The sequence below is a fragment of the Rhineura floridana genome, chromosome 18 (genome assembly GCF_030035675.1).
Source record: "Rhineura floridana isolate rRhiFlo1 chromosome 18, rRhiFlo1.hap2, whole genome shotgun sequence".
Taxonomy (NCBI): Eukaryota; Metazoa; Chordata; class Lepidosauria; order Squamata; family Rhineuridae; genus Rhineura; species Rhineura floridana.
Window position 1 is genome coordinate 1,883,768 of NC_084497.1, and position 26,953 is coordinate 1,910,720.

Below are 26,953 nucleotides of genomic sequence, written 5' to 3' on the forward strand. Positions count from 1 at the left end.
TCCTCATGAACATTCTCCAGCATTTTAGTCCAAATGTCTCCTAATAAAGGGCGGGGCAATTCTTGTAGGCAGTTCTGACTCACGTACGCATTTTTGCAAGCATCGTCTTGTCATATGCCACTTTTGTCTGTTATTTTCACTCTTATATTCGTCCTTATGGACGCTTTCCTCCAACCATCGCATCTTTGTAAACACGGTTCGGTTGGGAAGCTGCACTGCTGAATTCGAATGAGCGTGAATTGCAAGGGATGGCTCATGTTGTTTTGGAAAGTGCAAATTTGATAGATTTGGCTTCAGATGGGAACTGAATCAAATTTCTTGCCTGCCCCTACCCTCCTATCCTGCTGGGATACACCAGGTCAGGCGTGCGGAACCTTTTTGCACTCCACGGGCCAGTTCTTCATCGGGCCCCACCTCGATGAGCTGACCTTGTCAGGGGGGTGGGATAACCCACTGTCAATCACATGACAGCATTATGACATCACACGGCTGGCTGGAGGGTTGTCCCGCCCACCTCTCAAAATCCCTCGCGTGGGGATCACAAGTGGCCAAGTCACAAGTCCCTCTTCTGAGCTTGCTTTATGCAGCCTGCTGGCTCAGAGAGGGAGTTCTCCACCACACAGCAATGCAGAAAAAGTTCTGGGCCTGCTTGCTTTTGCTGCATGCCCCTCTTTGCAGGGAACAGGCCCATGCCACCGAACTGAGAAGGGTTTAACCCCTGCTTGTTAAATCCTGCCGCTCTGGCTGCGCACGCCTGTTCTGTGCCAGGAATTGGCACCCGCAACAGCAAAGAATTGAACCCCACCCTCTCGCCCCATCAGCTGACATCACAAGTGATGTGGGGGAGGGAATGGCCTCATGGGCCACGTTGGACCCCCCCTGGCAGGACAAGGTTGGCCCACGGGCCGGAGTTCCCACACCCCTGCTTTAGGGAGAAGATCTAGAAGACACCCACCGACACAGTTCTTGCCGTCTGGCGTGTGGTCGTAGCCCTCCTGACAGAGGCACCGGAAAGAGCCGACGTTGTTGATGCATTGCCCATTTCGGCAGACCTGCCCCGCCAGAGAGGAGCACTCATCGACGTCTGCGGAAAGAGCACACGCACGTAGGAAGAAGGCTGAGAAAAGCCTTCCCCAAAAAGCCGCCTTCCACCACAAACCCTCGCACCGAGGGCCACATGCCAGAGGTGGGCAGGGGCAGAGGGAAAAGAGGGCGGGGCAATGAATGTAAACAGTATCTTTGTCCAGTGGCATAGTTTCTATACATGCTCACGCCCCTCTGCCTTCCATCTAGGGAGGGAAGACGCATGGTCAGAGATCAAGGACACCCAGCCAGGAAAAAGCACCCAAGGAAAGTGCCAAACAGGCCCAGTAGGGGCATGTGGCCTTATGGGAAGAGGGCCCAGTCTGGGGAGGGTCTCCAGGGCCAGACCGAAAGGCTTTGCAGGGCCACGTTCAGTCCTTGGGCCTGGAGCTTCCCCTCCTCGCCCTTACCCATGCAGTCGTTGTTATGGGTCAGCTCAAACCCAGGGAAGCAGAGGCAGTTGTAAGAGCCCACTGTGTTCTTGCAGGTCCCATTCCCGCAGGGCTGGCGGTCACACTCGTCAATGTCTGCGGAGGCAAAAAGAGGGCGGGGTGGGGGAAGGCGGAGATGTGAACAGGTACGCCATCGCTCACTTGGCAATGCACTGCAGAGAACTGAAAGCGCCCCACAGGCATTCCACTGCTGCTATCCTCAGCAACAGCCCTGTAGAGCAGGCCAGAATCATTCACTGTGCACTGCATAAGGCCAGAACTCGGGGCCATCCAATGAAGGCAAATGTGGAAAGATCAGGACAGGCAAAACAAAAGACTTCTTCACATCGCGCGCCATTAAACTGTAGGATTTGGTCTCCAAAGGGAAGTCAAAAGGGCCCATCTAGTCCAGCGCCCTGTTTGCATGACAGCCAGCCAGATGCCCCCCATGGGAAGCCCACAAGCAGAGCTCCCCCCACATCTGAATCCTCGGCAATTGGCATGCAGAGGCTGCCTCCGGCAGCGGAGGGAGGACGTAGCCATTGTGGCTAGTAGCCATTGGCAGCTTTATGTTCCTCCATGCACATGTCCAATCCCCTCCAAGCTGGTGGCTGTCACTGCCTCTTGTGGCAGCGAGTTCCATAGCTTAGCAATAAAATCTGCAGCTCATAGACATGCCAGAGAAAGGAGGGGAATTCTTCCCCCCAGCGCTGTACTGACCCATGCACATGGTCAGGTCCCCAGTGGCCTTGAACCCGTTGAAGCAGATGCAAAGGTAGCTCCCTTCGGTGTCCACACAGTCGCCGTGGCTGCAGACATTGGGGATCTCCTGACACTCGTTGCGGCCTGGAAATCAAAACAGAACACCCGCAGTCCGGATAAGCGAGCAGGAGAAGCCAGGACCTGGGAGACCCATCTCCAGGGGTGTAGTTGTCCAGGATCTCGGGGGATCATGCCCTTGTAAAAGTGCTATGGAGCGACTTATAGAGTGATTGCTAAACCACTGTTTAAAGTGGCATCACACTGCTTTAAATGTAATGAAGGACCAATCCGCACCACTTTAAACAGTCATGGCTTTCCCCAAAACACCCTGGGAACTGTAGTTCGTTAAGGGTGCCAAGAGTTGTTCGGAAACCCCCTATTTCCCTCACAGAGCGGCCCCCAGGGAACTAGGAATTGTAGCTGTGCGAGGGGGATAGAGGGTCTCCTAACAATTCTAGGCACCCTTCGCAAACTACGGTTCCCAGGATGCTTTGTGAGAAGCCATGACTGTTTAAAGTGGTATGATGATGCTTTAAAGGCATGGTGTGGATGAGGCCTCTCTTTCTGCAGCAAACTTCATGGTGTTTGGGGGATAGATAATCTCTGTGCCAACGCAAGAGTTGGCACCCTATAACATATTGGATGGTGTGCACGACATTTGCTTCCAGTAAAAAATCAATCGATAAAAGACTGAGGTGATGATGAGGTGCCTTTTCAGTCTTTGCAAGGAGACTGCACCCTCCGCACAGGCCTGGATTACACAGGAAATTGGGCTGGCCACCCCGGGGGAAGCCCTTCGGTTCAGGTATGGCCCCCAGCTTACCCACACACGCTCCGCTGGGCGACAGCTTGTATCCAGAGGAGCACTCGCACCGGTAACTCCCAGGGCTGTTCAGGCAATCGGCATTGCGTTGGCAGAGATTTTCACCACTGCTGCATTCGTCAATGTCTGCGAGGAAAGAGATAAGTATACGCTCATCACTTAAAAAATTATTATGGCATCTCTATCCCACCTTTTGCCCACGGAGTTCACGGTGGCGTTCAAATATGTTTCTCCTCCCTCTCCATGGTATCCTCACAGCAACCCTCTGAGGTCAGCCAGTGAGAGTCTCACGGCTGAGTGGGGACTTGAACCCGGGTCTCTCCCAGGACTGAGCCAGACACTCTAACCACAATGCCACACATGCTTACAAAGACACAGTCTGATACACCACATCTGGGATGCTGACCCTCCCTGCTTTTGACCAGGATCCTTTTTAAGGAATTGCTACCTTCGCAGATCAGCAAGATGTTGTTGTAGCTGAAGCCAATGGGACACTCACAACGAAAGCTGCCAATCTGGTTGATGCAAACCCCGTTGGTGCAGATGGCTGGGATCTCGCTGCATTCGTCAATATCTGTGGGGGAAAGGGGCAAGTCAGTCCGGAATAGGGGACCTCCTCATCTAGGGATCGTAGCTCAGTGGTCCAGCTAGATGGCCCAATGTTTGGGAGCAGTATAAGACAGCCTCCTCTCTTCCTAATTAGCCCTTTACTCAGAACCATGAGGACATGAAACTTCTATTTCACTTATTTATTTATAAAAGTATTTGCATTCCGCCTTCTTGCAAAAACGTCAGGGCAGCGTACAGCAACATGAAAACATTTCAAAGCAATGCAAAACAAACATTAAAATGACTGGCTACTCAAAAAAAAAAAGTTAAACAGCTGCATAGGCCTGTTGGCACACACACACACACACACACACAAAACCTTCAAGAGATGCCTGAAAGTCAAAAGCAAGGATGCAAGGGTATCATCTTACTTTGTTCTTCAGGAATAAGCTATAGCCCAGCGGGAGACGATCTATTTTGCATGCAGAAGCTCCTAGGTTCAATCCCTGGCATCTCTAGGCAGGGCTGAGAAAGACCCCAGTCCCCATTGAAAGCCCAGCCTATCAAATCTGCACTTCCTGAAACAACATGAGCACGGCAACCCAGCCGTCCTTCAAAATCTGCACTTATTTGAATTTTGCAATGCAGTTTTCCAACCACACAATGCAACAAAAATGCATCTATTAAGGGACAGTGTGCGTAAGAAGGAATATATTAGTGAAAATAACGTATGAAAATGCATCACATTTGGGGAAATTGCTTCCAAAAATGTGTACCTTAGTCAAAACTGCATATAAAAATGTACTTAGGAGAAATTTGCTCAAAAATGCCGAAGAATTTCCATGAGGATTTAAAAAAAAATGTGCAGAACTGAATTTAAGATGAGAAATGAAATGGGAAATTGTTGTTACATGTCTTCAAGTCAATTACGACTTAGGGCAACCCTATGAATCTTTTTTGGAGATATTCATAGGGTTTTCATGGTAGAAGATATTCAGAGATGGTTTACCATTGCCTCCCTCTAAGCCGACGGCACCCAGGATTCCCAGGCGGTCTCTCATCCAAGAACTAACCAGGCCTGACCCTGCTTAGCTTCCGAGATCAGAAGATATCGGGTATGTTCAGGGTAATATGGCCGTAGGAGATGAGAAATAAGGTGGAAAAATTAGACATGGAGAGGACTGACATGGACAGACCTTTCCATCCCTTCCAGACAGATGTATTAAAATCATAGATTCATAGAATAGTAGAGTTGGAAGGGACCTATAAGGTCATCAAGTCCAATCCCCTAGTTCAGTTTTGGCAAAGACAGCACAGCCACAGCGCTTGTGCCTTGAAAAGCTGCCTAATATTGAGTCAAGCCTTTGGTCCATACAGCTCAGTACTGTCTGCACTGACCGGCAGAGGCTCTGCCAGATTTCACACTGGGTTCTCTTCCCAGCCCTACCTGGGGATGCCATTGAGGATTGGAACCGGGAAGTTCTGCATGCAAGGCAGACCCATAAAAATGTGAGCAACAGGAAATGGAAGGAAAGAAGACTAGGATTTGGGATTCACTAACCAATCGGCTTCCCGGTGTGAATATCTATGATGAATCCGGGGGCCTGGTTACCACACAGGATCTGGTATTCAGCTGCAAGAGAAAGAGGCAAAGCAATACTTGTCCATACTTCACACTGTGGCAGAATGCAGGAGACATTACCTTGGCACAAGCTGGCAAGAAACTCAAGTTCAGCAAACAGTATTTTCACTTGCAGATCCCTGCTTGAAACTAGCCAGCGACTTTCACTGTGTCAGGAAGCAGGAAAACAATCCCCCCGCAACACTTTAGGTGTGAGCTGGCTGGCAACTTAGGTTTAGCAAAGAGCACCTCAGCTTGCAAAGCCACAGCTTTCCACTACGTGGTTGTCCATGCCTCCTTCTGGGACAGGACGCAGGCTAAAAGGTTTTCTTGCAAGACCTTAGGTGTGAGCGGGCTAGCACTGTAGGTTCAGCAAAGAGACCCTTCACAAAGGTGTCACAATGGCATCAGGTGACCAGTTTTCTCCCGCACGGTTTGCGGAGAGATGTGCATGCCACTTTGAGCTGTGCAGGGCACGATGCGCAGGGCTCTGCAGGTGCAAATAAACCCCCTTTTGGCTGCATTTACATCCCACCTGTGGAAAGCCAGAGGTTTCTACAACCTCACCTCCCCACTGCTGTGGCTGCTCAAGGACACATTTCAAAAGAACCTGAGGAGGGGGCATGAGAGGGCTGAGAGACTGATAAAGAGGTCTGGAGGGTTGTCTACACCTATGGCTCGCAATAGAATCATAGAATAGTAGAGTTGGAAGGGGCCTATAAGGCCATCCAGTCCAACCCCCTGCTCAATGCAGGAATCCAAATCAAAGCATTCCCGACAGGTGGCTGTCCAGCTGCCTCTTGAAGGCCTCCAGTGTCGGAGAGCCCACCACCTCTCTAGGTAATACCCAGCGACATGATACAGGAGATTTCAGTGGCTAAGGAAGTCACAAAAAAAACCCACATGTGGTTCTGAGAACATCCATGTGGCTGACATCTAGGAATGACAACCAGGTGAAATGTCAGCCATGAATGACACCCAAGTGGAGTGACATCAAGGTGGAAGGTTATTCAGAATGACATCCAAGTGGAATCACATCAAAGCAGAATGTCATTCAGATGGATGATATCCAGGCGGACGTCATGAAGGTGGAATGACACCCAAGTGGAATGACATCTAGGAATGACAACCAGGCGAAATGTCAGCCATGAATGACACCCAAGTGGAGTGACATCAAGGTGGAAGTTTATTCTGAATGACATATAGGGGACGCATCCACACAGAATGACATCCAAGTGGAATCACATCAAAGCAGAATGTCATTCAGATGAATGATATCCAGGCGGACGTCATGAAGGTGGAATGACACCCAAGTGGAATGACATCTAGGAATGACAACCAGGCGAAATGTCAGTCATGAAGGACACCCAAGCGGAATAGTGTCAAGGTGGAAGGTCATTCTGGCTAAATATCCAAGGGAAGCATCCAGATGGAATGCCATCCAAGTAGAAAGGCATCTAGGCATGACATTCGAGCGGAAGGACATCCATAGCGGATGGTGCCCAGACGGAGCTGTTACTCACAGCTGGCGGGGGTGGGGCAGGGCTCGCAGGGCTTGTTCCAGGCCTTTCCGATGTTGTAGGAGCAGCAGCACATCTTCTTGGTCATGTTGAAGGAGAGCTCGTTCTCGCACGTGTCGTTGTAGTTCCGATAGCAGAGGCTCTTCCTCATATCTGGAAAAAGGGGGAAGACTCGGTGGGGGCTTAGGCAGCAGAATACGAACATACCTCTCTCCGCACCACCCACCGTCTCAGTGTGGCAACTGCACCCGTGACTGACCACACACATGAGCCTGTCTAGGGTATTGCCGACACGGACCGGCAGCAGCTTTCGGGGCAGGGCAGGTGCTTTCACAGCACCTCTCCCCAGATCCTTCTAACTGGAGATGCTGTCGGGGATTGAACCTGGGCCTTTTGTGCATGCAACGCTTGTGCTCTGCCCACTGAGCTGTGGCCCTTCTCCTACAAATAAAGCAAGATGCCAGCCCTCATCGCTCAGGTTAAAGGGGTGATTTAAACGGGTTGTCAGACGCTCAGAGACCTTTGGGTTACAAGCAACTATAATAATAATAATAGATGCCTATTACTTTCTAGCTCAGTACCTACCATTTGATGGCTAAGAAATACTTTGGAACTGTGAAATTAACAAACTGTGAGGGTAGGTTTCCTTTTAAATGTGTTTTAGAAGTACACTTTCAAAAAAGTGTCTTAGATGGTTTTAATGGCTTTAAGTGTGCTCTTATTTATTTATTTAGCAAAAACACATACGGCGCTAGATTATAAGAACACCTCCAAGCTGTTTAGAAAAGACATTGAAAATGATCAATAAAAACAGTTAAACCCAATTCAGCCTACTAAAAAGACAACTGAAACAGGAACAAACTATTATTTGATTTTAAATTGCACCGTTTGCCACCCTGGGATCCTATGGGAGGAAGGGCGGGATACTATGCAGGGATGAGACTGTGCCGGGACCATCAAGGGGCAAGCAGTTCCACCTGCCCTGCCCCACCCCTCTGCCTGGGCCTTATCAGGAAGAGCTGCAGGCTGAGTCGTGCTGCTGCAGGGATGAGACTGTGCCGGGACCATCAAGGGGCAAGCAGTTCCACCTGCCCTGCCCCACCCCTCTGCCTGGGCCTTATCAGGAAGAGCTGCAGGCTGAGTCGTGCTGCTGCAGGGATGGGACTGTGCTGGGACCATCAAGGGGCATGCTTTTCCACCTGCTTTGCCCCCCACCCCTGCTCTTAGTGACATTTTTCTGGGGACTGCCCTTTACCAGGAAGATGAATGCTTTTGGTTTGCTGCTCCTGTTTTTTAGAGATGTGAGGACTTTGTTAGTTTGATTTTTTTTTTTTTTTGTTAATTGTTTTGGGTTTTTTTGTATTTGTATTTTTATTTGTGTGTAAGCCGCCTTGGGGGCCTATTTGGCTGAAAGGCGGCCTAGAAATGAAATATAACATAACTGTTATGATGATTATTATTAAGGATTTCACCAATGCAAAACTGAGATGGACAACAACTTCAGACCAAGAAGAATATATATCACTGGACATGCCCACATCACATGCCGCTAAGGGGGAATTTATACATATCCACATATAGTTTCTATATGGCCATATATATATATAAGTTAGGAACTATATTTTAAGAAGTATAACGAGTAGAAAACTTATAACCAAACAACAGGCTTATGGTGTTCTTGAACTTTCAAGCACCCGATCTTGAGCAAAACCAGGCCTGTTTATGATTAACATTTGATAAATCGTTACGTTGCTTAAGGCCATAGATGTATAGAGTATGTTTCAGTAACAACAGGTGTGCCGGGTAGGCCTGGCCGATCCAAAACAATGGAATATACTATGTGCTGAGTATGCATGGCAGACCAATCATAATAAAATAATGTTGTGCTTTATTTGTGGTTTCAACTGGCCTCAAAGAACATCAGTCAAGGGAACAGCAGAATAATGGTCACATTAGTCCAGGAGACAGGATATTGGAATAGGAAATACGCTTGCATATAATGGAAGCACCTGTACAATGTTCACATAACTAGATATTAGAGTTACCTAATATTATCTGATTGGTTTAGAAATACTGTAGGAGGGTGTAACCCTTATGGCATGCTTTAAGGGAATGGTATGATCGGTGAAATAGTATCACATGCTATTTTGAAACTGTATAAAAGACCCATGCAGACAGTGCCACGCCGCAGTCTTCGCCACTTGTTCTGGTGAGGCTGACCCTGCATACCCTTGTATCGAATAAAGGCCTACTTTTTCCCTGAAGCCTGTGTCCCCTAAATTCTTCAAGGACCCCCAGTCCAAGAACCCAAACTTCCCTGTCACCACAGTGAGGAATTCTGTGTTACACCTCCATGATCTATCTCATGAACAGCCGCCACTTGCTCCATACCCATGCAGTTGTTGCCTCCGTTGACTTGCATGTATTCCGGCGGGCAGACACAGGTGTAGTTCCCCAGGGTATTGTAGCAGGTCCCCGGGCCGCAGATCCCGATGTGGGCCGAGCACTCGTCGATGTCTGAAGAGGGGGGGAGCGTGGGGAAGGAGAAGGCAAAAGAAGAGAATGTCACCCGGCATGCCTGCCATGACCCGCCAGCACTCCCCTTAAAGCAGTCTTTCCCAACTAATGGGCCACCAGATGTTGCTGGATACAACTCCCATCAGCCCCAGCATTCCTGACCATTGGCCATGCTTGCTGGGGCTGATGGGAGTTGTAGTCCAGCAACATCTGGTGGCCCACTAGTTGGGAAAGGCTGCCTTAAAAGGAAGCAGCCAATGGGATGGCCTGATGTTTGCTGATCACTAGCTAATGGGGAGTGTAATATAAGGCTGGCGGGGAGAGGGGATGAAAGATGCAAAGGGGCCTGGGAGTGAGGACAGGCACTCCACATAGGTTGCATGGGAGTTTCCCTTATTTACCTCTTCCTCGCTGCCTTTTACCGAGTCAGACCATTGGCCTATCTAGCTCAGTATTGTCTGCACTGATTGGCAGCATCTCTCCAAGGTTTTAGGCAGGGGTCTATCTCAGCCCTACTTGGAGATGCCATCAGGGATTGAATTTGGGACCGTCCGCATGCAAAGAAGGTGCTCTAACCACTGAGCTACCGCCCTTCCCTGCTCTGAAGTCCATTGGACGCATCCGTTTGTTTTCGTGAGAGTCCTTTCGACCTGCCTTGCTAAAAGGGCTTCCCAAAAGGCGACTTTACAGAAAGAAACGTTGCAATGGTTTAAACATCTACATTATGATAATCCCTGCAGCCTTACTCTGTGTGAACAAGGACAAAGTCGAAGAAAGGCAAAACTATGGACCACAGTACGCATGCAGGTATTGCTTTTCCATTCAATTCAATCATATATATTTCAACGTTTCTGAAGCCTATTAAGAGCTACATTTTTTGGGGGGGTGGCAGGGAAATGAACTGAACTTGCAGGATGGTGACCAAAGCTGTGTAGACGCCATGTGTTTAAGGCACATTTAAAGCACATGGCTTCCTCTCAAGAATCCCGGGAACTCTGAGAGCTCTCCCCCCCTCATCTCAGGAAGAAGGCCTTTTGTCTTTCTAGTGGCTTTCTAGACTGCAGTGTTGGGGAAACGGTTTCAGCCCGAGGGCCGCATTCCCTTGCATACAACCTTCTGGGGGCCACGTGCATGGGTGTGGCCAGAGGCAAAAGTGGACAGAGCAACAGATGTGACCTTTGTGGGGTTGGCGACAGATTGAAAGTGGGTCCCAGGTTTGAAAGCTTTCAGATCACTGATTAAACATAAATACACACACACAATTTCATAGGGTTGCATCCAATGCTAAGGCTACTCAGAGTAGATCCACTGAAATTAATGATTAAGGGAGCAATTCAAACCCAGGATCCGCCAGGATGAGCGCGTTAACCAGCGCCAAGTCCCTTAAATTATGCTGGCTTCCCATAGTTCGGATTACTCCCTAATTTAGGCCCATTCATTTCAGTGAGTCAACTCTGATCAGAATTTAGTTCAATTCAGCCCTCACTGGGAAAACCCCGAATAGGTTCGCATGTCAAAATGGAAGACAAAGATTTGGAAACAGGCAAGGTTTGCCTCCCAGTCCTTCTCTTCTCCACTCCTTTCGCCCAGCCAGCCATGATAGCTGCATGTACGGCGCCATTTGCTCTCTCCGACTCTCCCGCACGGTACCTTCACAAATGCGGGTGTCCTCGTTCAAGTAGTAGCCCAGGGGGCATTCGCACTGGAAGCTCCCGAAGGTATTGACACAGTTTCCCCCTTGGCAGAGGCCTGGCAACTCCTGACATTCGTCAATATCTGTGTGGGCGAGAGAGAAGGGGCAGGAGGAGGAGGAGGAGGTGAGCTTGGTCAGGGCCAGCCCTGACACTAGGTAGAGTGAAACGGTTGCCTCTGGCGGAAGAATCTGGAGGGTGTGGAGTGGCGGCAATGGAGCCAGAGGACAGAGTTGTGTGTGCCACGGGAGGCTTACCCTGCACGGCCCCCCAAGCTACCCTCCTATGCAAGTGGTGGAGTGGAAGTCAGGGAGCCCAAGCAGTAGGCGGAGCCAATGAGAGGCGGAGCCAACTTAATTCTGGTTTTGCCCCCCTTCTTTCTCCCTGCTGAGTTTGACAAGGAGCAGCAACTGTCCTCAGGTATGGTGAAGAATGCCGCCCTGTTGCACCTGCCAGATTACATGAATTGAAACGCAGCCATCCTCTGAAAGTCACACTCTTTCCGTATTTGGCAAGGCAGTTCTCCAGCGAAGCGATGTGTGCAAAAACTCACAGCTTAGGGTCGCCTATAAATGCATGTTTAGTGAAAACAACATACAAAAATGTATTATCATTGGGGAGAACTGCACACACATGTGTTTATTAGGAGACATTTGCACTGAAATCCCAAAGAATTTTCGTACCCGTTATTTTATTTTATTTTAAATTGCTGCATAAATGTGAAGAACTGAATTTAAGATTGGAATGACTAGAAACGAACGAAAACCTGACAGGTTATTCCAACTCTAAACTCAAATAAAACAAGTTGTTCTGTATCACATTGCAAAAATATTGCCTTACCATGTACGCATTACACAGCTTATATATCGTGCCACATTTCGATGCATCATCATATAAAATATTCTCTCTCTCTCCCTCTTCCAAGGAGATAATCTTTTCCCATAGCAATTAAAAATGAAACATGGTTGCTTCATCATTTTGCTACTTTTTGTTTAGGTGCATCTGGATTCTTTTAAGTTTAAGTTCAAATTGAAAATGTGAATTTTCAAAGCCTAGCTAGAGTTCAACCACGTGTAATATGCCTTTTCCAGCTAGATCTGTGGCTACTGATGGATGATCTGTCAATTTCGGTTTCTCATTATTTACACTCTTAAGTTTAGTTCTCCACATCAGATGTGATTTTTTTTTTTAAAAAAGTCATGAAAATTCATTAACATTTTTAGTCTGAATGTCTCCTTAATATGCACATTTCTGTATACAATTTTGCCTAATATACACATTTTTCCAAGCAATTTCCCCTAATGTAATGCATTTTTGTATGTTATCGTCACCAACATGTGCATTTTTGAACTTTTAACTTGGCTGGAAAATTGCACTGCAGAATTTGGAGAAGAGCCAGCTTTGAAGGACAGCTGCGTTTCAGTTCTTGGTTTCTTTCGAGAAATGCGACTTAGGTAGGTTTGCCTTTAAATGTGAACTGAATTGAATTTCTCCCCATGTTCCAGATGTCTAGAATTTCTCTTCATGGTCCAGATGTAGCTATTGATCACCAGGACTTTGGAGAGGCTTGTGATGTTCCTATATATTAGTGTATATATGGTAAGTGCTGGTTGTTTAGAGTATACATGGTAAGTAGTGAAAGAGGAGGGGGAGTGAATGGGCAATAGAATGCTTGATGATTGGCTGAATGTTTAAAATGGCTGACAGTATAAATGAAAGGAGGACAGGTAAATCTGGGGGAATGTGAGGTGGTGAATTGTGGAATCTGGGGGGGAGAAGAGAAAGAGTGGATTGCTTGGTGGGGTTTGAGAGAGTTGTTTGCCAGGAGAGCGTGGAGGAGGGGGGTGGAGTTCGGATTAGTATTGAGTAAAACCATATGCTTATGTGCCTTAAGAAGAAATCTTGTTAATCTTGTTAGCTTTGTTATCTGTAATAAATACTTAATTTGGTTTACCAAAGGCCTGATCCTTGGCTGGGGTTTCACAGACCAGAAGGGAGGGTAAGGTAATGACCAAGGCTGAAGGGGAACTGTAACAAATGGTGGCAGCGGTGAAGAGAATAACAATACCAGTATTCAGAGTCTCTGGGAATACTAGTATTGGGACGTTACTGGTGGTTGCCTAGCAGGGGGATCTGTTGAGATCTGTGCTAGAGCGGGGAGAGAAATCATAAGAGAGAGCGGTCTGGACTGGTGGAGTCCCTGGTGGTGCCTAGAGACAGGCAGTAACCACGAGCAGGTAGGAACCTGACAGGGAGAGCCAGGGAAGGACGCCTCACAAGGCTACAGAAGGATAACTCGGCGATGAGCGAGGCGTCCTCTAGTACTTACCTTCCAAAATGACCGTGATGGGATTCGGCCGGAACCCTTCACCTCCTGGACACAGAGTCTTGTATTCAGCTGTGGAAGAAGAAGAGTGTTATTGATGGACTTTAAGAAAGGGAAAACTTGGGCAAAGGGGAATTATAGGTGGGAGCACAGTTGAAATCCAGTTGGTTGACACCCCTTGCACAAACTTCTCATGGCAAAGGACAGAACAGGCAGAAAATATAAGCAGTGTTTGCAAGAAACATTTACAGAATCCATGGCCTACTCACTGGTATTGGCTGGTGGGCAGAGCTCACAGGGGTTCCCCCATGCCCGGCCTAGCGAACAGCAACATGAAGCCCGGGTGACCCCCACGCCAATCTCCGCACTGCAGGAGATCCCGCCATCACCCCGATCTTGCGTATCCAGGAAGCAGTTCCCAACGCGGGTGTCTGGGGTGGGAAGAATGAATGAACACAGAGAGACAGAGAAGAGAAAGAGAAATTAAGAACAAAGGAAAACACTGTCTGAGGATGAGAGACAGCCTGGGAGAAGGAGGTACACCATAGACTAGTGGATCGCTTACCTTTTCTCCAAGGGGTCATCCTAAACCCACTCCAGCTATATCTCTCAGCCTCACCTACCTTAGGGGGTTGTTGCGAGGATAAAATTGGGAGGGGAGAACCATGTTTGAACATTGAGCTCCGTGGGATATACAAATCATAATAAAATAATGTTGGGTTACATCTTCTATCAACCTTAGCCAGCATGGTCAACAGCCAGGGAGTTGTAGTCCACCAATATCTGAAGAGCACTACATTGGCTACCTGTGGACTAGATGGACTAATTTTGGTGTGACCCAGCTAAGTTTCTTTTAACGTTTCTGAGCAGACTGATTTGCCAGTGTTGACCCAAAATCCTACAAAAAAGCAGAGCCGCTGCTATCTAGTTCCATCAGCAAAACCTGGAAGATGAAAGACCCCCAAAGAACACAACATATATATATATACTGGGAATCACTCTTACCGACGCACCCCACTCCTGTGGGATTGAGCTCGAAGTCTTGGGGGCAGTTGCACAGGTAGCTTCCAGGGGTGTTGACGCAAAGTCCATTGATGCAATTCACCGGGTCGGCACACTCATTGATGTCTGGAAGGCAGGGATGGAAAGATTGGTCAATTTTGCATCTCTTAATTTCTCATTCTTCCAATCATAACATTCAGTTCTTCATATTCCAGCAGCAATTTGTGTGTGCTCTTTTTTAAAAAAAAAAAATCCTCATGAAAATTGTGGACTCAATGGCCTTAGAGGCCCCTTCCAACTCTACTCTTTTATGATTCTATGATGGGCTCAAACAGGGGCAGCTGGTGCCCCTTGGGACAGGTGGGGCAGACGGCAAGGTGCCCAAACACAGCCGATGACAGGCAGAGCCAACTCATTCTAACTTTGTCCCTATCGTCCTCCTTGCAGAATTGTGGAGGGTCGCTGATTGCAGAGTGAGGTTGGCAGGGCACTGCCCCATTTGCTTCCACTGAGCTCAAACGTCAGCTGGTGGCTGCTGGAATGCCCTGCCTCAGAGCTGGCTGACTCTCATCTCTGTTCCTTCCCCTCCACGCAGCCTTCTCTCACCTGTACAGTTGCCCCCGCTCCTGTCCAGCTCGTATCCATCGTCACAGGCACAGCGAAACATCCCAGGCAGGTTTTGACAGCTACCGAAGACGCAGATGTTCTGGAAGGTGCACTCGTCAATATCTGCAAAAAAAAATAAAAATGGGGGGGGATGAATCACTCATCTGATTCCCTCTTTCCCCACAAAAAGCTTCGCCCACAATAAATCTGTGAGTTTCAAGGTGCCTGGAGTTGCATGGAGAAAGCCGGTAGAGGAAAACTTTTCTCCCTCTCCGAATGCTAGAACTCGGGGACAGCATCCAACGAAGCTGAACTCGTGGAGATTCAGGACAGAGTTAAAGAGAGGGCTTCGTCATGCACCACAGAGTTAAACTCTGGGATTCGCTCCCACAAGAGGCAGTGACAGCCACCTGCTTGGATGGCTTTAAAAAGAGGATTAGACAAAGTCACAGAGGAGGAGAAGGCTAGCAATGGTTGCTAGCCATAATGGCTATGTTCTCCCTCTGACTCCACTGTAGGCCTCTGAACACCAGCTGCTGGAAATCTGCAGGAGGGGAGAGATGCTCTTGTGCTCATGTCCTGCTTTCCAACTTCCCATTGGGGGCATCTGGTTGACCACTGTGAGAACAGGATGCTGGACTAGATGGGCCGCTGGACTGATATGACCTTCTTATGAATAACATTGAAAGAGATGCTCTTTCCTTCATGCCCTGCCTGTAGGCTTCCTGAAGGGATCTGACTGGCCACCGTGAGAACAGGATGCTGAACTGGACAAGCTTTTGGTCTGATCCAGTAGTGCCCATTTTATCTTCTTATGTTCTTAAGCGGGATTCTCAGCAGCTCTTTGCTGCAACAAACTCACACGGCAAACTCTGCTTCGGAAGTTGCAAGAAAAGAGGCTCTCTGCTGGGGAGTCCTGGGATCAAATCTCACCTCAGCCACAAAGTCACCACAGGTGGGTGCTGACAAACGTCTCTTCCCTCAGCGTCAATAAATGAGCTCACTGTGGAGCTGAGGCCTTGCAGAGCACTTGGCTTCCACCATGCAAGCTTAGCCCTCAGTCTCATGATGAGCCATGCTGCTCTGCAAAGCTGTCGTGGGAAAAGAGGACCTCCGCCTTACCTTGGCACGCCTTGCTGTCCTCGGTGGGGTTGAAGCCCATCTCGCACTCGCAGCGGTAGCCGCCGGGGGCATTGAGGCACTGCCCATTCTCGCAGAGGTTGATGTTGTTGGCACATTCATCTACATCTAGAGGAGGACGGAGATGGGAAGTGGTCAGGTTTCTCCTTGGGCAGAGAACCCCTTGCCAACCCCACCCCTGGCAAGGCCCTTGTCTTTTTCCAGCTGTGCAGCTACTAAGGTCAGAGGAACTTGGGGGAGGTAATGAGCATAGTACTACAGGGCTTGGTTCTGGGCCCAGTGCTCTTCAACAGTTTCAATAATGACTTGGATGAGGAGGTGCAGGGAATGCTTATCAGATTTGCAGATGATATGTAATTGGGAGGGATAGCTAATATCTTGGAAGACAGAAACAAAATTCAAAGGGATCTTGATAGGCTGGAGCATTGGGCCAAAAACAACAGAATGACATTTGACAGGGATAAGTGAAAAGTTCTGCACCTAGGAAAAATAAACCAAATGCACAGTTATAAGATGGGGAATACTTGGCTCAGCATTACTACATGCGAGAAGGATCTTGGAATTGTCGTTGATCACAAGCTGAATATGAGCCAACAGTGTGATGTGGCTGCAAAAAAGGCAAATGCTATTTTAGGCTTTTAGTTTCCAAATCGTGTGAAGTCCTAATTCCCCTCTATTCGGCACTAGTTAAGCCTCATCTTGAGTCCTGCATCCAGTTCTGGACACCGCACTTTAAGAAGGATGCAGACAAGCATGGGTTCAGAGAAGGGCAACAAGGAAGATCAGGGGACTGGAAACAAAGTCCTGTGAAGAGAGACTGAAAGAACTGGGCATGTTTAGCCTGGAGAAGAGAAGACTGAGGGGAGATAGGATAGCACTATTCAAGTACATGGAAGGTTGTCACATAGAGGAAGGCTGAGATTGATCATCCCAGAGTTTAGGACATGAAATAATTGGCTCAAGTGACAGGAAGTCAGATGAGCATCAGGAAAAACATCCTAACTGTTAGAGTGGTACAATAATGGAACCAATTCCTTTGGGAGGTAGTGGGCTCTCCGACACTGGAGGCCTTCAAGAGGCAGCTGGACTGCCACCGGTCAGGGATGCTTTGATTTGGATTCCTGCACTCAGCAGGAGGTTGGACTGGATGGCCTTATAGGCCCCTTCCAACTCTACTGTTCTGTGATTCTGTGAAAGGAGAGACTGTAGCCATTAGATTCTCTCTCCCTGAGTGGAGCTTAGTTTAGAAAAAAGAGAGAGTTGAAATATCAGAACCTTGTGGAAGGCGTAAACCAGTGGAGAGGATGGAAGGATCTGTCCATGTCAGGTTACTCAGATTGTTTTTTTCAATCATAGAGGCTTGGCAGGAACCCTCCCTGCCTTCTTTTAGACATTGTCTGAAAATGGTTTACTACTAATTACTAATGCTTTATTAATGTTTTCAGCTGTGTTTTTAATTTATGGATGCTTTTTCTAATTTTATTTACTTGTATGCTGCATGCTACCTTGATATATCTTAAGAAATTATAATATGTTTCAATAAACAAATTAGTGGGATGGAGTGAGTGGGACGGGAAAGGGGAAAGATACTTGGCATATGCTCAGAGGCACTGCCTCCTTTTAACAATGACTTTCTGGGTTGCAGGGCCTCCATGCTGGCCCTGGTGCAGAAACCCTTGACTCCAAAACCTCTTCCCCACCTAACCCAGCAGTCTTACCGGAGCAGGAGAAACCGTCCCCGTTGAAACCTTCGCGGCAGGCGCAGCGATAGGAACCAGGTGTGTTCAGACAGTTGGCGTTCAGGTTGCAGCTGTGGGCCTCAGTGGCGCATTCGTCCAGGTCTAGGGAGGAGCAGAGAGGGGAGTGGGAGGAGGGAGACTGTGTCAGCCCAAATAGCTTCATCTCATGCACCTCATTGATGCAACTCTGCAGCCAAGTTTAAATATCAAGTCATACACACTAATGTAGCCTAGAGATGGGTGAGAATTTTGCTGAAACTGAAGTTGGCACCAGACTCCCCGATATTTTGCACATTCGCTATCTTTGCAGACCGAACCTGAATGCTGCAAGATTCCATGGCTTTTCCTGACACTGGATTTAAAAACAAAAACCAAAACCAATGCATCAAATATAGCCTGACACTGACTAACCTGTCTTCTGTCTTTGCTTTGCCAACATGAAACTGACCAGACTATTTTTGCTTGCTAATGTGAAATTGACCAGCCTGTCTTTGCTTTGCTGATGTGGAGAAACTGTCTAGCCTACTCTTTGTTTTTTCTCCCATTGGAGGGTGGGTGGGTGGAATGTATCTAATACAATACGGGATGTGGTGGCGAAGGAGGGGATTGGTTGGGTGGGTGCTGAAAACTGCTTTCCTTTTCAAAAGGAAAACATTGCTTAGGTTCCTGTTGGAAGAGGCCGTTGCCAGTTTCTCACTCTTTGCCCGGGAGGGGCTGGTTGGGGAAAACTCACTCACCGTTGCACTTGAAACCATCGCCAAGCCAACCTGTCCTGCACTTGCACCGGAAGCTCCCGGGGATGTTGATACACGAGGCATGCATGTCGCAGTTGTGGGCTCCAATTTCACACTCATCAATATCTGCAGGAGAGCATAAAGAAAGGTGCTTTGTTTTTATTCTTAAAGTAACTGATTTTATTCTAGAGAACGCTCACCCCAGAAAGATCCTACAGGCTGCAACTTTTTTGCGTTTCCAGTGGCAGCCAAAAGGTTGTATCCAACTAAGTCATGTTCAGAGGAGACCCACCGAGATCAATTGACTTATGCTAGTCCATAATTGTTGCACTCAGGCCCTACTTGTGAGTTTCCCATAGTAGGCATCTGGTTGGCCACAGTAAGAGTATGATGCTGGACTAGATGAACCACTGGCTTAATCCAGCAGAGGTCTTCTTATGTCCTCATGCTATGTTCTGCTGCAGTGCAGGAGCTCATGCAGCAACGCAGGGTAGGTGTTTCAGCACCATGGACAGTTCCCAGTGAGCAAGTTGTTCCAAGGTGTTTCAGCACCATGGACAGCTCCCAGTGAGCAAGTTGTTCCAAGGTGTTTCAGCACCATGGACAGCTCCCAGTGAGCAAGTTGTTCCAAGGTGTTTCAGCACCATGGACAGCTCCCAGTGAGCAAGTTGTTCCAAGGTGTTTCAGCACCATGGACAGCTCCCAGTGAGCAAGTTGTTCCAAGGTGTTTCAGCACCATGGACAGCTCCCAGTGAGCAAGTTGTTCCAAGGTGTTTCAGCACCATGGACAGCTCCCAGTGAGCAAGTGGCTCCAATACTAGATGTGCCATTGGCCTGATCCATCTATACATTTACAGAGCACTTCTAAACAGCCATGGCTTCTCCCCAAAGAACCCGAGGGACTGTAGTTTGTTAATGGCACTGAGAATGGTCAGGAGACACCCCCCCCACTGGACAATTCCCAGCATGGCTTAACAATCGGCCCCTCTTCACTGGGAACACCAATAGAAGACCATTAGAAGGAGGCTGTGGGTGGTGAGGGGACCCCAACACCCTTTCTCAGCTCTCACCGCCTACCTGTGCACCCAGTCGTCCCCTTCTTGACAAAGTAGCCCAGCTGGCAATGGCAGATGAAAGAGCCCTTGGTGTTCTCGCATTCGCCATGGAGGCAAATGTTGGGGTTCAGGTCACACTCGTTCACATCTGTGGCAGAGGGAGGAAGAGAGCCCTCAGAAGAATCCCAACCTTCCAAAGCATGGGGTCATCCCCAGCCCCAAAGGGCCACTTCCTTGGGAAGGTGAGGTTGTAGCTCAGTGTTTGGCATGCAGAAAGTTCCAGGTTCAGTCCCCGGCACCTCCAGGGATGGCTGAGAAAGGCCCCTGTTTAAAATCCTCAACAGCTGCTGCCAGTCATTGTGTAGACAGTACTAAGCTAGATGGACTGATGATCTGACTCAGTACAAGAGAGCTTCCTATATTGCTGTTTAATACTTTATTCTTTATTTACAACCATGTGGACTAGAATCTTACTTTATCTTTAGGGCAAAAGGCATAGCTCAGTGGTAGAGCACCTGCCTTGGATGCAGAACTGTCCCAGGTTCAACCCGCAGCCTCTTTGGGTACAGCTGGGAATGTCTCCCTGGCTAAAATCCTGAGCAGCTGCTGCCAGTCAGTGTCAAGGATATGGAGCTAGGTGGACCGATGGTCTGACTTCCCCGTCAGGCCCATGTCTTACCGATACATGTCTTCATGTCTAAGGAGGCCATGAATCCATCAAAGCAGAGGCACCGATATTCGCCGGGGATGTTGGTACATTGCCCGCCATCGCAGATATCCGGGTTGTCCTCGCATTCATCAATATCTGGGCAGTGGGAAGGGGACAAAATAATCTGCCTAGCTCCCAAATGCGGGGGATCCTTCTGAGCCATTCTCCCCACCCTTAAGCACCCTGGGAGGTGGAACCAATGGAGCCAATGACCTCGGGAGGGGGTGGGCTCTCCAACCTGGGAGGTGTTTAAGAGGCAGCTGTATAGCCCTTTCTGGGATGCTTTAATTTGGATTCCTGCAGTGAGCATGGGGCTGGACTTGATGGCCTTATAGACCCCTTCCAACCTGTCTAGGAGTCTAGGAGTCATGGATGGACGGACGGACGGAAAGAAAGACAGGCCACTCACCTGTGCATGAACGCTTATCCGGCATCAGCGCATATCCCTCACTGCAGCTGCATTGGTAGCTGCCCTCTGAGTTGGCACAGTGCGTGTCGCAGCCGCCATTCATGATGGTGCACTCATCAATATCTGCAAAGAGAAGAATCACTTTAGTCAGCGCTACCTCCCTCCTCACCACAAAACAAACAAGCAAACAGAACTCCCAGCAACCTACATCCGTAATCTTACAAAGAAGAAGGCTGGCCCAGCATCAGGGATTAAGGATCATGGAAACTCACCAACGCAGCCTTGACGGTCCGGAGTGGCCTGGAACCCAGAGTCGCACACGCACTGGTAGGTCCCGATCACGTTGACGCAGCGGCCATTGCGACACAAATTGTCACTCAGGGAGCATTCATTGATATCTAAGGAGAAGACAAGAGGGGGTTCAAAGAAGGGCTCCACACAAGAGGGGGGCTTCCCTAACTCTGAAAATTCTCCAATATTTTAGTGCAAATTCCTCCTAATGAGCACATTTTTGCAGGCAGTTTTTGACTCTTGTACATGTCTTTGCAAGCATTTTCTCCAAAGGGCACCACCACCACTTACCCACGCAGGCATTGCCCTCTGAGGTGAGCTCGTGCCCTGGGGGGCAAAGGCACTCAAAACTGCCCTCGGTGTTGACGCAGACCCCTCCCCGGCACAGCAGAGGGTCCCTCTCACATTCGTCGATGTCTGAAAGGGGACAGGAGGCAAGATTCAGCCGATATTTTTGAAATAGGCCATATTGGGACAACCAGCAGCATGCGTACCACCTGGTACAGCCTTCGCCAACCTGTTGCCCGCCAACATGTTTTGGACAACTCCCAGCCGCCTTGTGGGATGAGGCTGATGGGAGTTGTAGTCCAAAATATCTGGAGGGCACCGGGTTGGCAAACGATAAGGATAGCAGGATCTGTCCATTTCAGTTCTCTCACTTTCTCATTTTCCCAATCTTAAATTCAGTGCTCCACATTTCGTGGAGATTTTCTTTTAGCATTTAGCCTGATTTTTTTCCTAACGAGCACATTTTTGTATGCATTTTTGACTAATGTACACATTTTTGCAAGCAATTTATTCTAACATAAAGCATCATTGCATGTTATTTTCACTAACATATGCATTTTACGCACACTTTCCCCTCTTGTAGCTGATCTGCAGAAAAGCAGGTTTCCTTTTTTGCCAATGGGCTGCGAGAGAGACTTTTCGCATGTGCAGCCACCCCTGTAAAATACCAGTTTCTGTCTCCCTTCCCCTTTTCAAAATTAAACCCAGCCATGGAGTGGGGTAGCGACACTCCAAACAAACTATATTTCCAACCCATCCCAAAATCTCCCCCCTCTCACCCATGCAGTTCTTCATCATCATGAACCCGCTCTCATAGCCTTCAAAGCATTCACACTCAAAGCTGCCGGGCGTGTTGACACAGGCGCCGTGGCCACACAGGTCGGGCGAGATCCGGCACTCGTCAATATCTGCGAGGGGCAGAAGAGAGACTCAGGCTGCAACCCTATACACCGTTATTACCTGGGAGTCAGCCCTCTCAAGCAGTGCAAGTTACTTCTGTGTTGGCATGTGCAGAATATGCGCTGTCAGGGTGAAATCCTAAGCAGACTTACCTGGGAGTAACTCTCATTAAACACAGTGACATTGCCCCAATAACCCCCAACATGTTTTTTTTAAAAAGGCAAATTCTATATTGAGAATAGCAGAGCCTCAGAAGAGCCTCGCAGCTGGAACAGGCAGTGGGCTATCTAGGCCAGCATCCTGTTCTCACAGTGGCCAGCCAGATGAGCAGCCCAAAAGCAGGACCGGAGTGCAAGAGCACTCTCACCTCCTGCAGTTAACAGCAATGCATTTTTGGAAGCATACCACGTCTGACTGTGGAGTCAGAGCACAGCCATCATGGCTAGTGGCCATTGAAAGCCTTTTCCTCCATGAATCTGTCTAATCCCCTTTTAAAGCCATCCAAGCTGGTGGCCATCACCAACTGAGTTCCACAGTTTAACTGAGTGAAGAAGTCCTTTCTTTTTCTCTGTCCTGAATCCTCCAACATTCAGTTTCATTGGATGTCCACGAGTCAAGCATTATGCGAGAGGGAGGGAAACCTTTCCCTATCCACTTTCTCCATGCCATACATCATTTTATACACTTCCATCAGGGGATCAGTTGGGGAAACAAAGACATAAAAATACAACGGCTAACGTCATGATGCCTTCATACAAATTTGTGACGCAATGGCACTTGGGAATTCTCATCATTGCACCTCGTAAAGCGGAGGTCACCAACAGGGCACACCTGAACCCTGCAGAAAAACTCAGCTGATGTGCTGAAAGTTTAATCTTGCTTGGACAGGCCAACTCTGACAGGTGGGTGGGCCAACCCGCCTGTCCATCACCTGACACCAAGACGACAAGAGATGACGGACAGGTGGGTGGTCCCATCCAGCTGTCAAAGTTGCCCTGCTGGGGTGGGCAGATCCAGATCTGGCCCACTGGGCCACAAAGCTTCCCTACAGCTGTCGTAACAGTTGACGTTGGCACTCATTTTGCATCGCTTGATGCAGCAAACGAAGAAATGCCCTGCAGGGAGAGGACAATAGAGTTCAGTGGGAGTTTCACAGGACACCTTCCTTACCTGTGCAGTTTCTCTCTTCGGCATCCAGAGCGAAGCCGTTGCCGCAGAGGCACCGGAAACTACCTATGGTGTTGCGGCAAGACCCGTGGGTGCAGAGACCAGAGAAGATCTTACATTCGTTGACATCTGGAGTCAGGAAGGAAGGGTCTGTCAATTTCGGTTCTCTCATTTTTCAAACCTTAAATTCGGTTCTCCACATTCCTGCAGCGAGTTGCAGGCTTCCTTTCTTAAATAAAAACCCTCATGGAAATTCTACAGCATTTCAGTGAGAATTTCTCCGGCTAAACACATTTTTGTAGGCCGTTTTGACTAACCTAACCTACACGTTTTTCCTCTGACTAATTTCTCCTAATGTATTGCATTTTTGTACGTTGTTTTCACTAAGTTATTAATTTTTATGCACACTTTCCCCTAATATATGCATTTCTGCATACATCGGTTAGCTGGAGGACTGCGCTGCAAAGTTTCAATAAGTGCCAATTTCGAAGGATGGCTGTGGTTTCACTTTCACCTTGTTTTGGAAAGTGCAAATTTGATAAATTTGGCTTTAAATGCAAACGGAATTAAATGTCTTGGATGAAACGGATTATTTGGATCCATACCAATCGGGTTTCAGGACTGGTCACGGAACTGAAACAGCCTTGGTCGCTCTGGTAGATGATTTGAGGAGGGCATTAGATAGGGGAGAATCCACCTTTCTTGTCCTCCTCGATCTCTCAGCGGCTTTTGATACTGTCGACCACAGTATCCTTCTACTTCGCCTGGAGGGATTGGGAATTGGAGGCACTGTATTACAGTGGTTCCATTCCTTTCTCTCCAACAGGTACCAACAGGTAGTGTTGGGGGAGGAGGTATCAGACCCTTGGCCTCTCAATTGTGGTGTGCCACAGGGCTCTATCCTCTCTCCCATGCTATTTAACATCTATATGAAGCCGCTGGGGGCAATCATCAGGAGATTTGGGCTGCAGTGTCATCAATATGCGGATGACACTCAGCTCTATCTCTCGTTTAAATCTTCACCAGAGTTGGCTGTGGAGACCTTGTCCAAGTGCCTGGAATCTGTGAGTGGATGGATGGGAAGGAACAAGCTGAAGTTGAACCCTGATAAGACCGAGGTACTACTTGTGGGGGACAAGAGAAGGTTGGGCGATATTGACCTGAAGTTCAATGGGGTGAGTCTACCCCTAAAGGACCAGGTCCGCAGCCTTGGGGTTGTGCTTGATTCCAGGCTGTCCATGGAGGCTCAGATTTCGGCAGTGAGCCGGGCAGCCTGGTACCAACTACACCTCATACGAAGGCTGCAACCCTACCTTCCTGTTCATCAGCTGCCACTAGTGGTACACGCCCTGGTCACCTCTCGTTTGGACTACGGAATGCGCTCTACGTGGGGTTACCGTTGAAAACGGTCCGGAAATTACAACTTATACAAAATGCGGCGGCTCAACTACTTACGAGTAGTCGCTGCCGAGATCACATCACACCAGTGTTGTTCGATCTACACTGGCTTCCAGTTGTTTTCCGAGCCCAATTCAAGGTGTTGGTATTGACCTTTAAATCCCTACACGGTTTCGGCCCAGTTTATCTCACGGAGCGTCTTCAACGCCACCAATTATGCCGCCTGACAAGATCGGCCACACAGGGCCTTCTCTCAATCCCGCCAACAAAAACAGCCAGATTGGCGGGTACAAGAGAGAGGGCATTCTCAGTGGCGGCCCCCACTCTTTGGAACTCCCTCCCACAAGATCTCCGGCACGCCTCTTCCCTAAATGTATTTCGGAAAGCCTTAAAGACCTGGCTCTTCCAACAGGCCTTCGGGGTATCCGGGGAGGGTTAATTGTTATAACTGTAATGCCTCTTGCCCAGTTTTAATATTGTTGTTGCAGATGTATTGTTTTTATATTGTATTACTGTATTTTATCAATTGTATCTTAATGATTTTGTAAGTCGCCTAGAGTGGCCATTGGACAGATAGGCGACAAAGAAATTAAATTTATTATTATTTATTATGTCTCTCTCCCCCCCCCCCCCAATCTGGAGGGTGGCAAAAAAGGAGAATTTTGAAAGTCTTTTGTAGTGGCCTGCCTTTTATTGAGAAAACTTCATTTTGACAACGGTGGAGGACCTGTGGCCCTTGAGATGTTGCTGGAGAACACTGACAGCTTTCCGGGAAGCTGATGGGAGTGGGAGACCAGCAAAGTCTCAAAGGACACAGGTTTCCCACCCCTGTCATGACTAGGTGTGCACTCTCTCTCCCTCTCTCTCTCCACCCAGTGAAGCATTCATCATGTGAGAAACTGAAGATTGCAGCGGTCCAGTTGAGACACAGGTCAAAAGTACCTAGACAGAACTGAGCCTGGATTGCAAGCTGTGGTCAGCAGACACAGCCAGTTTAGCTTGGAGGTAGATTCACAATGGCATCTCTAGATGGGCCCCCCTGCTTAGAACCTTGGAGATCTGGGACCTACCAGCGTTCCCCCTCCCCCTGTGCCACCTAGCGATGGTGGCCATGATCTCCCCACCCCACCATCTCTCACCTTTATAAAAAGGCCGGCCTGATAGGACGTCTCCCCGGTTGGCAAAGCCAGGACCTCTTGGGCAGGTGGCTTTATACTCTGCAGAGCCGGGCCTTGGGCACTCCTCACAGTCGGAGCCCCAGGCCGAGCCAACAGAGCAGCAGCAAAGGTCGATGCGGTACTTCCCCGGGAGGGGTGCCGTGCATTCATCCTCGGCCCACTTCATGTAGCACTGTTCCAGCCGCACGTCTGGGGAGAAACGGTCAACAGAAGAGAGTAAGGCACTGCGGCAGCTGGTGATCCCCGGGACCAGTGGGGCAGACAGCAGGGAGGAAGCGGAGCCAGACCCAACAATAGCCAGAGCGACCCCATCTGCATTGTGGGTTGGCTGTGTGTCCAACTTTACAGAGGACAGTCCGCTCTTCGAAGCGTTGGTCCAAATCCAGTTTCAAGATCGAGAACCACGAGGAGGGAGCCTGCAGGGGCTTTGAAGCCACCCAGTGAACATCTAGGCAGCCTTGATTCTCTTGATGCCCTTCCCTTGCTTTACGATATTGCCTTAAGTTGCTGCGATTTCAGATATTACCTCTGTTTTACCTTCCTGTCAGTTCATTATCTCACAACATCGTTGCACTTTGTACAACAATAAACTGGGATGCTCCTTCTGGTTACGGTTTTGAGTTTGTGAGTTCTCTGTGCTTATGCTTTGCTCCTTATTGCACTGGCCCGCTGCTGGGAAAAAATTATCCAGCATTGACAGCTTCAGTGAAGGAGGGTGAGGCACAGGCCAGAATTTAGCATGGTGTGCATGAGCCCTGATTGGGTCTCGCGACGAACGGCCAGCAGGCGGCTGGCGCCTATTTGGGACTGGTGGGGCAGAAGGCAGGGAGCCCAACAGTAGGTGGAGCCAGAGGCAATGAGAGGCGGAGCCAAATCATTCCAGCTTTGTCTCCCTGCCCCTCCCTGCTGAGTTCTGCAAGTGTCAATATCGAGATAATAATAATAATAATAAAATAAAATAAAATTTTTGAGTCGCCTATCTGGCTGAAACCACTCTAGGCGACGTACAACATT

The 26,953-nt window shown here is 48.6% G+C and overlaps 1 protein-coding gene and 1 pseudogene across 2 annotated transcripts in view; both read right to left on the minus strand.

Annotated features, from left to right (window-relative positions):
- Positions 1-26,953, minus strand: part of FBN3 (fibrillin 3) — a 178,345-nt gene that overhangs the window by 57,730 nt on the left and 93,662 nt on the right. The window contains exons 27-50 of one of the 2 annotated variants that reach the window (XM_061601742.1): positions 25,901-26,128; positions 23,367-23,492; positions 22,076-22,204; positions 21,300-21,425; positions 20,990-21,115; positions 20,718-20,840; positions 20,279-20,404; positions 19,622-19,747; positions 18,548-18,670; positions 17,790-17,912; positions 16,054-16,179; positions 14,932-15,054; positions 14,329-14,451; positions 13,593-13,754; positions 13,327-13,395; positions 10,957-11,082; positions 9,181-9,306; positions 6,793-6,942; positions 5,210-5,281; positions 3,548-3,673; positions 3,100-3,225; positions 2,235-2,360; positions 1,494-1,610; positions 956-1,084 (exon numbers count right to left, since the gene is read on the minus strand). In XM_061601742.1, the coding sequence (XP_061457726.1) occupies positions 956-1,084; positions 1,494-1,610; positions 2,235-2,360; positions 3,100-3,225; positions 3,548-3,673; positions 5,210-5,281; positions 6,793-6,942; positions 9,181-9,306; positions 10,957-11,082; positions 13,327-13,395; positions 13,593-13,754; positions 14,329-14,451; positions 14,932-15,054; positions 16,054-16,179; positions 17,790-17,912; positions 18,548-18,670; positions 19,622-19,747; positions 20,279-20,404; positions 20,718-20,840; positions 20,990-21,115; positions 21,300-21,425; positions 22,076-22,204; positions 23,367-23,492; positions 25,901-26,128 (3,057 nt within the window). The remainder of the gene's footprint in view (positions 1-955; positions 1,085-1,493; positions 1,611-2,234; positions 2,361-3,099; positions 3,226-3,547; positions 3,674-5,209; positions 5,282-6,792; positions 6,943-9,180; positions 9,307-10,956; positions 11,083-13,326; positions 13,396-13,592; positions 13,755-14,328; positions 14,452-14,931; positions 15,055-16,053; positions 16,180-17,789; positions 17,913-18,547; positions 18,671-19,621; positions 19,748-20,278; positions 20,405-20,717; positions 20,841-20,989; positions 21,116-21,299; positions 21,426-22,075; positions 22,205-23,366; positions 23,493-25,900; positions 26,129-26,953) is intronic. The other variant, XM_061601743.1, reaches the window with a different exon arrangement.
- On the minus strand, positions 4,673-4,791 carry LOC133373036 (5S ribosomal RNA; annotated as a pseudogene).